This window comes from Erinaceus europaeus, chromosome X (genome assembly GCF_950295315.1).
Source record: "Erinaceus europaeus chromosome X, mEriEur2.1, whole genome shotgun sequence".
Classification (NCBI taxonomy): Eukaryota; Metazoa; Chordata; class Mammalia; order Eulipotyphla; family Erinaceidae; genus Erinaceus; species Erinaceus europaeus.
This window is the reverse complement of record NC_080185.1, coordinates 30,193,174-30,206,523: the sequence shown is the minus strand read 5'-3', so window position 1 is coordinate 30,206,523 and position 13,350 is coordinate 30,193,174. Positions and strand designations below refer to the sequence as shown.

At 52.0% G+C, this 13,350-nt stretch overlaps 1 protein-coding gene across 1 annotated transcript; it reads right to left on the bottom strand.

Moving 5' to 3' along the window:
- Positions 1–1,416: 1,416 nt before the first annotated feature.
- On the bottom strand, positions 1,417–11,783 carry APLN (apelin). Its single transcript, XM_007527638.3, has 3 exons — positions 11,405–11,783; positions 4,543–4,739; positions 1,417–3,730 (listed from the first exon to the last, which is right to left on the bottom strand). The coding sequence occupies exons 1-2, from the start codon at positions 11,469–11,471 to the stop codon at positions 4,573–4,575; spliced, it is 234 nt and encodes a 77-aa protein (XP_007527700.1). The 5' UTR covers positions 11,472–11,783; the 3' UTR covers positions 1,417–3,730; positions 4,543–4,572.
- Positions 11,784–13,350: the final 1,567 nt, after the last annotated feature.

The window sequence follows — 13,350 nt, the reverse complement described above, 5'->3', positions numbered from 1 at the left end:
TCCGGCTCCCCACCTGTAGGCAAGCCGCTTCACAGGCGGCAAAGCAGGTCTGCAGGTATCTGTCTTTCTCTCCCCCTCTCTGTTTTCCCCCTCCTCTCTCCATTTCTCTCTGTCCTATCTAACAACGATGACATCAGTAACAACAACAATAAAAAAACAAGGGCAACAAAAGGGAAATAAATAAAATATAAAAAAATAGAAAAATAGAAAAAGACCAAAGCACCGTTCTACCCAGGGAACTCCAGTGATCTGTTCTTGGTGCTCTCATGTATCAAGTCTTTTTATTATTGCCATTGTTGATGTTGTTCGTTCTTAGATAGGACAGAGAGAAATGGAGAGAGGAGGGGAAGACAGAGAAGAGGAGAGAAAAATAGACACCTGCAGACCTGCTTCACTGCCTGTGAAGTGACTCCCCTGCAGGTGGGGAGCCAGGGGCTCGAACTGGGATCCTTATGACGGTCCTTGCACTTTGTGCCACTTACGCTTAACCCACTGAGCTACCGCCTGACTCCCATGTATCAAGTCTTGGGGATGGAACCCAGGGCATCAAGTATGAATGGCATGTGCTCTAGTCACTGAGCTTGGGAGTTAATGTTTCAAAAAAAAAACGTACAAGACAAACAAACAAAAAAACTCTGTAAGCTATTAAAGGACTACGTGCCTGAGGGTGAATTTGAAGTTGTCCAGCTTAACCACCATCCTCTCTGCTCATTAGCATCTTATGAAATCAGAGCATTGGGAGGGGGAGTGATTAGGGAGGTACCAATCCACTCAGCATAAAACCAGCCCACCCGGAGCCTCCCTGATAAAACCAGCTCCTCTGACCACCAGTCTGTTTAAACGTCAAAGTAGTAATTTTGCAAGGAGGCACTCAGTTCCAATTTTCCTAAGGAGCGCTGCCATTACAATGCAGCATTTTAAAATCACCAATAGCAGCGTTTTGTCAATAATGAGATTCTTTTGTGTGCTTGTGGGTGGCCTTTTCAGTCTTATTTTCTATTGAGCAGTTTTTACAACTTTTCAGCAAGTTGGTCAGAAGACCCCTTTTTGTTCACCTGCCTGTTTTTAGCACGAGGCCCTTGTCAAATCTCTAGTGCCATCCACAAGATTTATGGAGTGCACTGTTCTGATCACTCATTTCTACTGGATTTTACTTGCACTGCGTATGCCTGTGTGCTCCTAATGGGTTGATTAAGCAAATTAACATGGTCCCAGTGTTCCTTTCTCTTCAGCAAGATATTGGCATTTTGACAACGAGCACGAAGAAGTGAGACAGATGGGGTCGAACTGAGTTGAGCTCGTGGCCTTTCTTTCTTTCTTTCTTTCTTTTTTTTTCCAGGTCATTTCATTCAGAGAGTAACCCGAGTTGGTGACACAAAAAACAAACAAACAAACAAAATGGTCATTCATACAAAATCATTACCAAATGTCTTTATTGCAGGAAACAGAACAATTTTCCAGGAAGGCAAACTGGCTAGGAAGTCCCAAAAGTGGTCAAAAGTAGGTAGAGATAGAAGACATCCACCAAGGATACAAGACAAGACTTTTGTCACAAGCCCACCTTTGATCAGAAACTTGTTTTTTTTTTTAATTGCTTTTTAAACATTCTAGAGATAACACTGCCAAGAAAAAAAAAAACCTAACAACAACACAAAAAAGAAGAAAAAGACACCCAAACAGATGCCCACATACTTAAAATGGACTGGATTAGGCACTAACCTGCCATTCAGCATAGCAATGCCTTTTGAGTTTGTGGTCAGCTGGCTCGAGGCTGCTTGATATGGCACCAATTTTGCGGTGTGGGTGTTTTCTTCCCTGTATGTGCAACATGCGGGCATGGGCATCAGCACGGACTTCAGGGGACAGCTGAACATGACCGCCAACAGTGTGGACCAAGTGTCAGCTTTCTACTCTTTATTATAAAGACATATTTACACAGAACGAATTTTTACAAACACAGTGGATATGAGGGGACAATTTCTTAATGTAAGGGGCCTTCATATCTTTGTATAAATTAGTATAAGAATCATACACAACCATTTTAAATAAAACAGCTCCCCCACACACACACATTCCCCTCCCTCCTCTGTCCTGATAACTTGGCCAACCTCCTCTTTTGTCTCCTTTGTCCTTTTTCCTCTTCCCATGAGGGGCTGGGCAGACTGACTAGGACAGAGATACAGAGGGGAGGAGGGGGAAGAAGGCACAGTCTCTGGTGGGGACATCAGTGACATAAGAGTTTCTGGAATCTAGCCATCCCCCATTCCCAGTCAGTGGGGTGTTGGGAGACAGATGGGTGGGTGCCCACACTTGGGGAGGGGGGGGTGTCCCCAGGTCAGGTCCTGAAGCAGCAGTAGCGATAGCAGCAGTGAAGGTAAGGGCAGAGGCAGACAAGGCAAATATTGGGGTAGTGGGATGGGGCTTGGGGGGCCCTGACCCCCCCCAACCATCACAAACATAGTCGGCCCTCAGGCTCTTGTTTTCCTTTTCCTCCCACCCTGGGAGGCCTCTGAGAAGGATACCCATTCAGCATCGAACTTCCTCCCATCTTTCCTCCTTTTCTCCTGCTCTTCCTCCCTCAGCCTTTCCTTCCTTTGTTCCCTATTCTGCACCCCCCACCCCGAGAAAGGACCCTGGAAAAGGAGATCTAATCAAACCACAATGGGTTGGATGGGTAGTCTGGGCGCCCCAGAGTTGCCCCTGTGAAAACTCACTGGAGATTCTTGGAAAGCTACAGGAATAGGGGCAGATGGCTGGTTCTGGAACTTTCCAACTCAACCCATGAATTGGCCTGGGCAGCTCAGGGCCTGTTGCCTTCATCCTTCCCAACCACCCCCAAACTGGGAGGAAGGGGAGGCACTAAAAAGGACTTGAAAAGCCATCATCAAGAGAGAAGAGGGCATCATGGAGTGGGAGAGAGAGACCTGAATCCTTAGAGACCTTGGGCCTAAATTTGCATAAGGGGCAGATCTAAGTGCTCTCCAAGGTTCCTTTTGGCTGCAGGTTCCTGTGATTCCTGGCAGAGAGATCCTCTGCTTGGTTTGTGCTCCTGCTGGAGTAAAAAGGGTCAGCACCCTCCCCCTCCCCTGACCTAGCTTGAGGAGAAAAATGGAGATGGGGAAGGGAAGGGACAGAGTATTTTCCTGGACAGTCTCTCTTGGTTAACAGGATCAGTGGTGGCTCTTCCTCCTCCTTCCTCCTTTCCAACGTCATGGCTTTCCACCCCAGAGCATGCTCCCTGCCTCCCACCAAGGTTTCCAAGTCACCCTGTCAGCACCCAAACAACCTAGATAGACCCACATCCAGAGTCACTGCTCCCCACCCCCATCTTTCCAGTCCTCTTTGGAAGTAGGTGAAGAGCCCCACAGACACAGAAAGCCTGGATCTGAGGGAGTCAGCAGAGGGAGGTACCACCTGCACCCTCCTGACCCCCAGGCACAATTAAGGAAGGGGTTAGAGGGGAGATCAAGTCCTAGTGCAGAAGCAGGCCCAGAGAACAAGGAGGACAGTCTGACAATGCTGAGTCCCAGGCCTGGAAGAGGAGTCCGTGGAACCTCTGGGATTTGGGAGGCAGAGCCATGCCTTTTGGGGGGCAGCTGGTGGGTGAGAAAAGCTGGGTTCCTCAGCAGTTGGGGTAGGTGCAGGATGAGAGTAGACTGGGTGTGAGGGCTCCTTAGAAGTAGGTGGGAGAAGGAAGAACAGCTGGAAGGCTCCTGGGACCTCTTCAGTCCTAAAGAGATGGAAAAGACCAGAGAGAAGTCAGTGGCAGTGTGTCCTAGGTCAAAATAAACACCCAGTCATGGGCCCTTTGGAATATACCTAAAACAGACCTACTAGCTTTTTCCAAAACAGAGACCCCAAATCTTCATTTGCAATATTCTTGCCTTTAGGTACATGATTAGTCAACAGTTTGTTCTGCTTTATATCTTAACTTTTTTTCAGCCACCAGGTTCCAGATGATACCATGATGCCAACCAGACTTCCCTGGACTGATAACTCCCCCAATGTGTCCTGGATCCTTGACTCCCCAGATCCCTGCCCCACTAGGGAAAGGGAAAAATAGGCTGGCAGTATGGGTCGACCTGCCAATGCCCATGTTCAATGGGGAAGGAATTACAAAAGCCAGACCTTCCACCTTCTGCACCTCATGATGATTCTGGGTCCATACTCCCAGAGTGATAAAGAATAGGGAAGCTATCAAGGGAGGGGCTTGGATATGGAACTCTGGGAGTGGCATTGTGTGGAAATGTACCCCTCTTATCCTATAGTCTTGTCAATATTTCCATTTTACAAATAAAAATAAAAAAGCTAACAAAACACACCCAGGACAAGGAAAGGGAGAGTCTTCACCCCCACCCTGCAGTTTCTCCCCATCCCAGAAACTCTCAACCTAAGCCCAAGGCTGCCCGCTGCTGAAGGCAGAGGGAGAGAGCACAGGCCAGGCCTCAGAGGAAGCCAGAATTGGTTGGGGACAGGTGTCTACCCACTCATATGTTTCTCTAGGCTGTTGCTCCCCTCAGCCTTCCTGTGCCACCCACTGACCTGTGCCACCCAGAGACTCCAGTGCCTGCTTCAGAAAGGCATGGGACTCTTATGGGACAGGCGAGGTCGCTGGCGACGCAGTTTTTTCCGAGCACCCTGCCAGGGTCCTGGGCCACTCCTTGGGCCTCGGGGCTTTGCCACATGGCGGGCACTGCCTTCCTGGAGCCCCTTCCGGCCACCAGACTGCAGCACAGGTCCTGTGGGAGGGAAGGAGGGGCCTGTTAGTGAGGCAGGTCTGTGCCCTCAGGCAGAAGCCACAGGCCTGTGTCTTTAGGGAAACTCACTATCTTCTTTTCTTCCTTCCTTCTTTCCTTCCTTCCTTTATTTCTTTAAAGATTTAAAAAATATTTATTTATTTATTCCCTTTTGTTGCCCTTGCTGTTTTATTGTTGTAGTTACTATTATTGTTGTTACTGATGTCATTGTTGTTGGATAGGACAGAGAGAAATGGAGAGAGGAGGAGACAGAGGGGAGAGAGAAAGATAGAAACCTGCAGACATGCTTTACCACCTGTGAAGCAACTCCCCTGAAGGTGGGGAGCCGGGGGCTCTAACCGTGATCCTTAGGCCGGTCCTTGCGTTTTGTGCCACCTGCGCTTAACCCGCTGCGCTACTGCCCGACTCTCTCTTCCTTTCTTTATTTCCCCTCCTCTTTTTTTTTCTAACTTATTGACCACCACTGCTTTAACAAAATATTTTTTAATTTAGTTTGAAGACAGAAATAAAGAGGGAAGGGGCCAGTAGATAGGGAGAGAGATAGACAACTGCAGCCCTACTTCACCTCTGGTGAAGCTTCCTCCCTGGAGGTGGGGACCAGGGGCTTGAACCCAGGTCCTTGTCCACTGTAATTATGCACTTTACCAGGTGCACCATTGCGCAGCCACTGGAAACTTGCTATATTCACTCAGGCCAATGGAACATGCTCTTGGCTTGGAACATGTCTGGAAGATGCAGTTGGGAATAGTATGCGTGGATCTAGTGAGGACATCCCACGGTGTGCTTTCAAATGATACACTTATGTTCCAAACACCCATTTCAGGGAAATAAACAGTCTGCCACCCTTGCTGCCCTGTTCCCCCCCAGCTTCCCCCAATGCAGACACAACCACTGTTTCCCTGTCACACAGCCTTCCTCGCCTCCTTGGCCTTCTCTCTTTGCTGAGCTGTTGTAAAGAGCATGTGGAATCCCATGTCAGGGCACTTCTACATTTTTAGAAACATGGGCTTCCCACTTATGAGTACCACAGTCATATTGTACCCTGAGGTTTCACTTGCTCCTGTGGCCTCCCTGTGGGGGAGGCTGGGGATGTGCTTACTCCCAAACAAAAAACTGCATGAAGACGTGAGTATGTGAATGGATGAGTCAGTGAATAGCCTGAAGCAGTAGGTCTGTGTAGCCAAGGGGGGTGGTGGTGGTGGCTTCAGATGGCACCTTTCCATGGGGTGCCCGACCTCCTGTCATGCCCAGATTACAGCCCCACCAGTGCCTTGTAGTCCCACCCTTGCTGGCTCCTTGTTTATTCTAGGTAAGAGAGCTAGGCTCTGCTATACATCTGTCCACAGCTGGCTGACAAGAGCAGTTTCTGGGAGTTCCTGTTGGCATCTGTCCACATCTGGCTGAGAGGAGACACCTCGCAATGACAGCAACAGACCTGACAATGGACACTGAGAGGGAGCCAGGGGTTTTCTGTAGCAGTGAGGGACAAGGTACATGGACCAGCTCAAAGGAGGCCATGGTGAGGCGCAAAGGGTGGCCTGGCCAGGAGGGCTGGTCTGCAGAACTGGGGTGAACAAGCTTGAAGCCCAGTCTCTAGCCCACACTGGCAGTTGTACCCTCAGTTCTCTCCCTGCCCTCTACACTTCCATCCATCCAGGAATCCCAGTCACCAGTTTCCATATCACCAGCTCTTGGCTGCCAGCACTCCCCTTCACCACCAACCCCCACCTCCAACAACTGCCTGGCTCCTCCTCTCCCCCCTCTCTACTTCCAGCTCCCCAACTTGGCTCCTTGACTCTGAGCTTTCCTCCTTGGCCTGCAAGAAATTTCCAGGCATTGAGCCTCTTTTGGGGCCAAAAGTAGGCATGCTTTGTTCCCAGGGCCTAGGCTTTGGAGGTCTGCTACTCCCCCCCCCATTCTAGGCATGCTCATTCCATGGCACTACAAACCAGAGAGACCCCACTGATGGTCAGCCATCCATCAGGACTTTGGGCTGTGGTGGATTTGTGTGTCAGCTCCTTTTCTAAACCCATCACCTCATGAGACTTAAAATACAACTCTGGGGCCAAGTGGTGGCACACTTGGCTGAGCACACTCGTTATTATGTGCTAGGATCTGAGTTTAAACCCTAAGTCCCCACCTGCATGGGGTGGGAGGGTAGGGTTGGGGGTGGGGAAGCTTCACAATTGGTGAAACAGTGCTATAGGTGTCTCCTCTCTTTTTATTTCCCTTTCCCTCTATTTATTTCTCTCCTATAAAATAAAATAAAATCAACAAAGACTTCAATAAATATTTAATAAGAAATATGAGTCATTCCCTGGGTGAATGACCTCAATTTGTCCCAGAACCTCACCTCTCCAGAACTCTACCCTACTAGGGAATTATAGAAACAGGTTGGGCATATGGATTGACCTGCCAACAACCATGTGCAATAGAGAAGCAATTACAGAAGACAGACCTTCCACCTTCTGCACCCCATAAAGAATTTCAGTCCATAATACCAGGGAGGGGAGAAATGTTAGGGGAAGATGACTAGAGGTCTCTGAAACCCAATTCCATCTGGACCCAGAGAAAGAAGAGGGAAAAAAAGACATTCAGAAGCAGTAGTATGTGTACATGTGACTTAGAAAGGAAGAGAAGGTAGTACTATAGGAAAAAATGGGCAAAAATGTAGGGAGATAGACAGACAGACAGTTATAGAAGTAGTAGTCAACCCATATCTGTGACCTTGAGAGAACCACTTCAGTTTCTAATGGAGGGAATGGGGACACAGACCTCTGGTGGTGGGAATGATGTGGAATTATACCCCCGTTATCTTGTAATTCTATAAATCAACTTAAATCAATAACAACAACAACAATAATAACATGAGTCATAGTGGCATGGAGGTGGCTCAGCTGTAGAGCAATTATCTGGGAAGCCCTTGGTTAAATCCCTGATACTGGTTCAAGTCCTATAGGTGAACTGAACCACCTGTGGTGAAGCAATCCTCTGGTCTCTCCCTCTGCCCCTCCCCATATAAATACATTCCCTTGGCTATTCACCCTTAAGGCAGTGTGCAAGCAGAGACCAGGAGGCCACTTCCTTCTGTCATAGAGGCCCCCTTGGTTCCACCTGCAAAGGGGTAGGGCTGGGGGAAGGCCTTCATTCACTAAGCACCTCCTCACTTTAGTTTACACCCTGAGTTTTTGGGGTTCCCTTGAGGCTGTGCGTGCCTACTAAGGGGCGTATGGCTGATGCTGGTGGGTGTCTGTTGCACAGAAGCACTGGGATGGGCAGGATGACCCCCAAAGCTATGGCCAGGCACACCCAGTATCCTTGATGGTGGAGGTTTAAAATTGATGGCTCCAACTGGAGTGGGGGGAGGGCAGGGCCAATCCTGAAGCCAAGGGACCAGGAAGGGTGGGGTATTGTTTGAAACGTCAAGCAATCAGGACTGGGAGGATTGGGGGCAGTCAGGAAGGAGGCGTTGGGGGTGACTGGCCTGAAAAAGGGGAGACCTAGAGCCCTCAGACCACAGGTCTACAGAGAAACAGCCTGAGCAAACAGAGAACTTAGTCTGGCCTCTGAGAGCAGCTCTAGAAGCCCCTGGCCTCTAGCATCCTATCAGCAGAGGGAAAGGAGTTCATTATTGGTTGGGGGACTCCTCTTACCCTCTGTGATCCCATCACCCACCTGTTTCTGACTTTTAAGTCCTGTTTACCCCCAGATAAGCTGACATCTGAAACCCTGGCTTTCTCCCTACCAAAGGCCCCCTAAATTAGCTTCCCCAGATAAGCTGACATCTGAAACCCTGGCTTTCTCCCTACCAAAGGCCCCCTAAATTAGCTTCCCTGCTAAGGACCTCATTCTACAAGAGAGCTATCCAGCAGAAATGGGGGTCTTTGCCCCTTAGGCTGGGGCAATGCCCTGCAAAGACTTGCCAGCCAGGAGCATCCACTACTCTGCAAACCCAAGCACCTTCATCAATGAAGCCAGGGCACCCCACCGTGAGAACTACCCCAGGGGTGAGGGTGGAGGCAAGCAGAGGTGGCTCCCTCTTTGCCAACCCCCTTCCAGCAGTGCCTGCAACTTTTCAGGAACTCACATGCCTCACCAGGCAGGAGGCACCGCTTTCTCTCTGGCTTGCCCCCTCCCAAGTGATAGCCTAAATAAATAAAAGCTCATAAGCATGCTCCTTGGGGTTTCCCTCCACCTTTGCTGGTTATGTCCCTCTCACTGCTTGGGGGGATCAGCCTGCATTCATCTGTCCTGCCTTCCCTAGCCTGATGCCCTGAGCTGGCAAGCTCTGCACTCACTTCATTTGGTCCTTGGCCCATGCCAGGCCCTAACTCGGGTTACATGGGTGCTTAGCTCTCAGAGGTGGGGGTGGAGTGCAGAGGCCCCTTCCCAGAGAAGGAGGAGTACAGTAGGCTTTCCCCAAGCCACTGACTATGACTTCTGGCTTCTAGCTAGGGCTGGGGAGGGCTGTAGAGGAGGAGGAGGAGGAGGAGGAGGAGGAGGAGGAGGAGGAGGAGGAGGAAGAGAGGAGGAGGGAAGGTTGGGTGCCCGAACACCAAGAGACACCTGGCCCAGACCCAGCAGCTCTCAGACTCAGAAGAGCAAAGTGTATCCCAGGTCATAGGCAGTGGTGAATGTGTGAGTCCTTGTCTGTATGTGTGTATGATTGCGCGCGTGTGTGTGTGTGTGTGTGTGTGTGTGTGTGTGTGTGTGTGTGTTGGTGGGGTGGCGGGGAGGGTCATTACAAGTCAGGAACAGAATATGTTGTAGAAGAAATGTGGTTTTCAAGCCTGAGACAGGGACCAAGGACTCTGGCTTAGGGGTTGGGGGTGGGAGGGAGAGAAGCATGCTGGTCAAGGGTGAAGTGGCTCAGGAGTCTCTCTGCTGAGGCAAGAGAAGTCAGACTGTCAGACCTGTATCCTTGGCTGGTGGCCTTGTCCCCAATTCAAGGAGAGGTAGTGGAGTGCAAAAGGCAAAAGGAGCCTGGGAAATCTCCAGTGCTAGGTGTGAGGGCAACAGAATACCCCTGTCCTCCAATCAGGATATACTGATGAAGGGTCTGGTGGAGAAAGGCAATACATTGCTCCCTCCCCTAAAGCTGCTCACCCCTTTACCAGCTCACCCTCCCCCCACAGCTGGACTCAAAGAAGAATAGGGAGCACCAAGGGTGCAGGTCAGAAGTAACCCAGCTTCCTGTGTGTGTGTGTGTGTGATTGCTCTCTAAAGCCACCCTCTCTTTTCTGAAGGGGCCAGCCTGGGCCAGTGGCCATCGGTGCTGCCATGGGGGTCTCTCCTCAAGCATCTGGAGGTGATGGTCCTCTGCCCATGTGGTGTCACTCACTCCCATCTTTTGCTCTTTCCTGCCATTGCCCTGTGTGGCAAGAGTCGTAAAGGGAAACTTCTGTTCTCTTTTCAAGGAAGTGGCTGACCCTGTGCTCAGGCCTGAAAAGAGACATCCCTGGACAGCTCCCCAAAGGAGGCAGGATGGGGTTGGACCTAGCCCATGCACCTCCAGGAGAAACCAGCAGAGTGTGGGGGTTATGGGGGAGATTGGGAGGGGGAGGCAGGGCAGAAGGCTAAGAGACCAGGTGGCCTCCATTCAAAGGTCTCCAAAGGCCGTATCACGCTGAACACACCTGATCTTGTCTGCTCTCAAAGGCCTCCAGGCCACTGGCCTTGGTCCCATTCTGGTGGGCCTGGCACCAAGTAAATCCCTGTGACCTTCTTTTGGGGAACCTGCTGCCCTGCCCTCTCCTCCCCTCTCCTCCCACCCCCAGGGTGCTAGCCTGTCATTGCTGTTGGTTCACCTGTGCTTGGCCTTCCGCTTTGGGGATGTCAGGTGGACAGTCAAATCACAGGACAGTGGCAGTCCCAGGGGACACTGACACTCAGCGAACAGGCAGCTCAAGTGTGGGGTATAGGCTGGATGTGGACCTGGTTTGGAGAGTGCATGGGAGCCCCAGTAGCCAGAAGTTCCAGGTTGGGGTGTGGTATAGGTAAAGGGGTGGAAGGGCACCATGTCGCCCAGCTTGCGGGGGGAGGGGTGTTCTGTTGTTTCAGGGACAGGGGGCTAAAGGTGAGGCATACAGGTGCCTGGGGCAGAAAGAAGGCTGGGGCCCAGATGGCTAAGGATCTAGTCCCTAGGATGGGGAAGAGGGTAAGAACTTCTGTGCGGAGCTGAGTGGAGCAGCCAGGAACAGGGGAAGCCTGAGGACTAGCCAGGCCCGGCCAGATCTGACCCAGGCTGCTCTCTTGGCTTGCACAACCAGCAGGTAGCCACCATTTAGCTCCAAGCAGCTGGCCGCCACGCGCTCGGGCCTATGCAACAAGTGTCACGTCTACATCTTGGCACAGCACCCGCGTGGCCGGAGCCTGGGACTCAGCCCGGGGACCAGAGGACTTTCAACTCCAAAACCCAGCCTCCTGGCCTCTACTCAAATCCCTCCATTGATCCACAACTGGGGGGGGGGGATGAGGAGGAGTGGACCACCCTCTGCCACGTGGGGGTGTAGAGGACCCAAAGCTCACAGGGCTGCTAGGACGCCCGGAGGGTGCTGTCTTCCCCTTCCAAATCAGCTCTCCCCCGCTCCCGAAGGAAGTGATCCCGGGTCCCGCGGAGGAGTCCTGTCAGTGGGGCGCGCACTCACCTCCACATACAGCGGTCAGAGAGAGCCACAGCAGCAGGAGCGCCAGCGCACTACGCCTCAGATCCATGCTACTCAGCCTGCTGCAGCGGCCTTGGTTCAGGGGCTGGGAAGCTAGGAGGCCGGGAGGAGAGTTGGAGCGCTCACTGCGTGCGGGGCGTGAAGTTGGCTGGAGGCTCCCTGGATTCCCCTCAGGCTGCTGAGGGGCCGCCTCCTCTCTCCTGCAACCTCCCTGTTCTGCCACAGGGCAGCACAGCCAAGCTGGCCTGGGGGACTTCGGGCGGAACAGAACACTCGTTCCTGGCAAGCTGGCTGCTCCTCGGCGGCTGCTGGGTCACTGCTCCTGCTGCTGTTAGGGGCGCGGGCTGCCAGCGAGAGTGCGCCCGGCTCACGCCAGGGGCTGCATTTTGTAGCGTGCGGCTTGGCTGCGAGCCCACTTGATCATGTGGTCACCCGAGGGGGTTGCGGGGGGAGGGCAGGAAGAGGGAGGGGGAGCCGGCCTCCCGCACCGCCCCCCTCACGGTACTCACTAGCTGGCTCTAGCGCGAGGGAACCTCGAGGTGGCCCCACAACAAAGGCTGCACCGCTGCTCTTGCAAACCCCCACCTCCTCTGGGACAATGCCCTCCGGACTAGGGGCCCCCTGGAGGGGCTTCTAGACCCCAAGGATCTCAAAGGCAGGAAGAAACATGTGGGGGCGGTGGAGGGACGCAGTCAACACTTTTTCACCTCCTCCCCCTCTTTCAATTCTGCCCAGAAACCAGGACACCCCAGGAAGGACCTGCTCCACTCACCTAGCTGGGGTTTGGCCAAGACCCACTAATTGTCTCCCCTTAAGTCTTTAACTGGGCTGGATTTGGGGGTGGCTGCCCCGCTTGTGCACAAAGCTGCTTAATTGCCCATTTCAGGGTCTCCCCCAAGAGTCACCTGCTTTCCTACCAGGCCCAGAACACAGGGCCCCAGAACTCTCCATTCTGGAAGCAGCCTTTCAAATCCCACCTCACCCCGGAAAACCTCCCAGCCAGCATATCTATATGGGAACTGGGGCGCTCTCTCTAGGGCACCCACTCCTGTGACAGACAGTTCCAATGTTTTCATCTTGGACTCTGGAGTTGGCTCCTTCCTAGTTCCCCAAATTCAGAGAGGACGCCTCCAAACCGGCTAGGCTAGGTTTATTTTGCACGTACTTGGGATTCCCCTTGATCAGAGGGTCCCAAAGTCCTGTGTCTTCCCACACTGGACTCCTTAATCCCTACAGTCTAGGAGTTCCCAACGGAAGGCATTGCCTTTTTCACCCCATTAGAAAGTCCCTATGATGGAAGGACCCAGTCTGCTCTGTTTTTCGAGATCTCTCCAAAGTCCCCAATATCAGACTCTGCACATAGGTGGCACTCAACACATGTTCAAAGACAGAAGCAAAAGGTGTTTCCATGTCTCAGCCAGCCAGGCTGGAGTCCAGAGCTACAGACACACCGAAGGGGTATGGATGCGCGTTGTCACGGACTCTTGGGACCACCCTGTATTTAGAGTGGTGTCGACTTGAGAAGAATCTGGCCTTCCTCACTACCCTCACACCAGCGTCAGCCCCACCAGAGTCTTTGCCTGGTTTCCTAGTGGCTGGGAACTGGCTGTGCTCAGCACATAATCTTGAATCAACTTTTGGAAAACATTTTCATTGCCGGAATGAAAAGGGGATAGATGCAAGTTCTTGTTGAAGCCACCTCACCCCAGCTGTGCCCCACAGGAAAGGGGCAGGGATGTGAACCAGAGCCCCTTTCTCTCCATCCTCAAGGTGTGGGCTGTAAGCACTGGGCATGAGTTGAAGTGGAGAAGGGGATGAGGAGATCCTTATCCCTGTGTTGAGTCTTGGGTGTGGGGGTGGGGGGAAAAAGTGCCTGCTTCTTCTCTCTGTCCTTCTCTCCTGGGGGCTCTAAATTTCCTGTGTCTCAG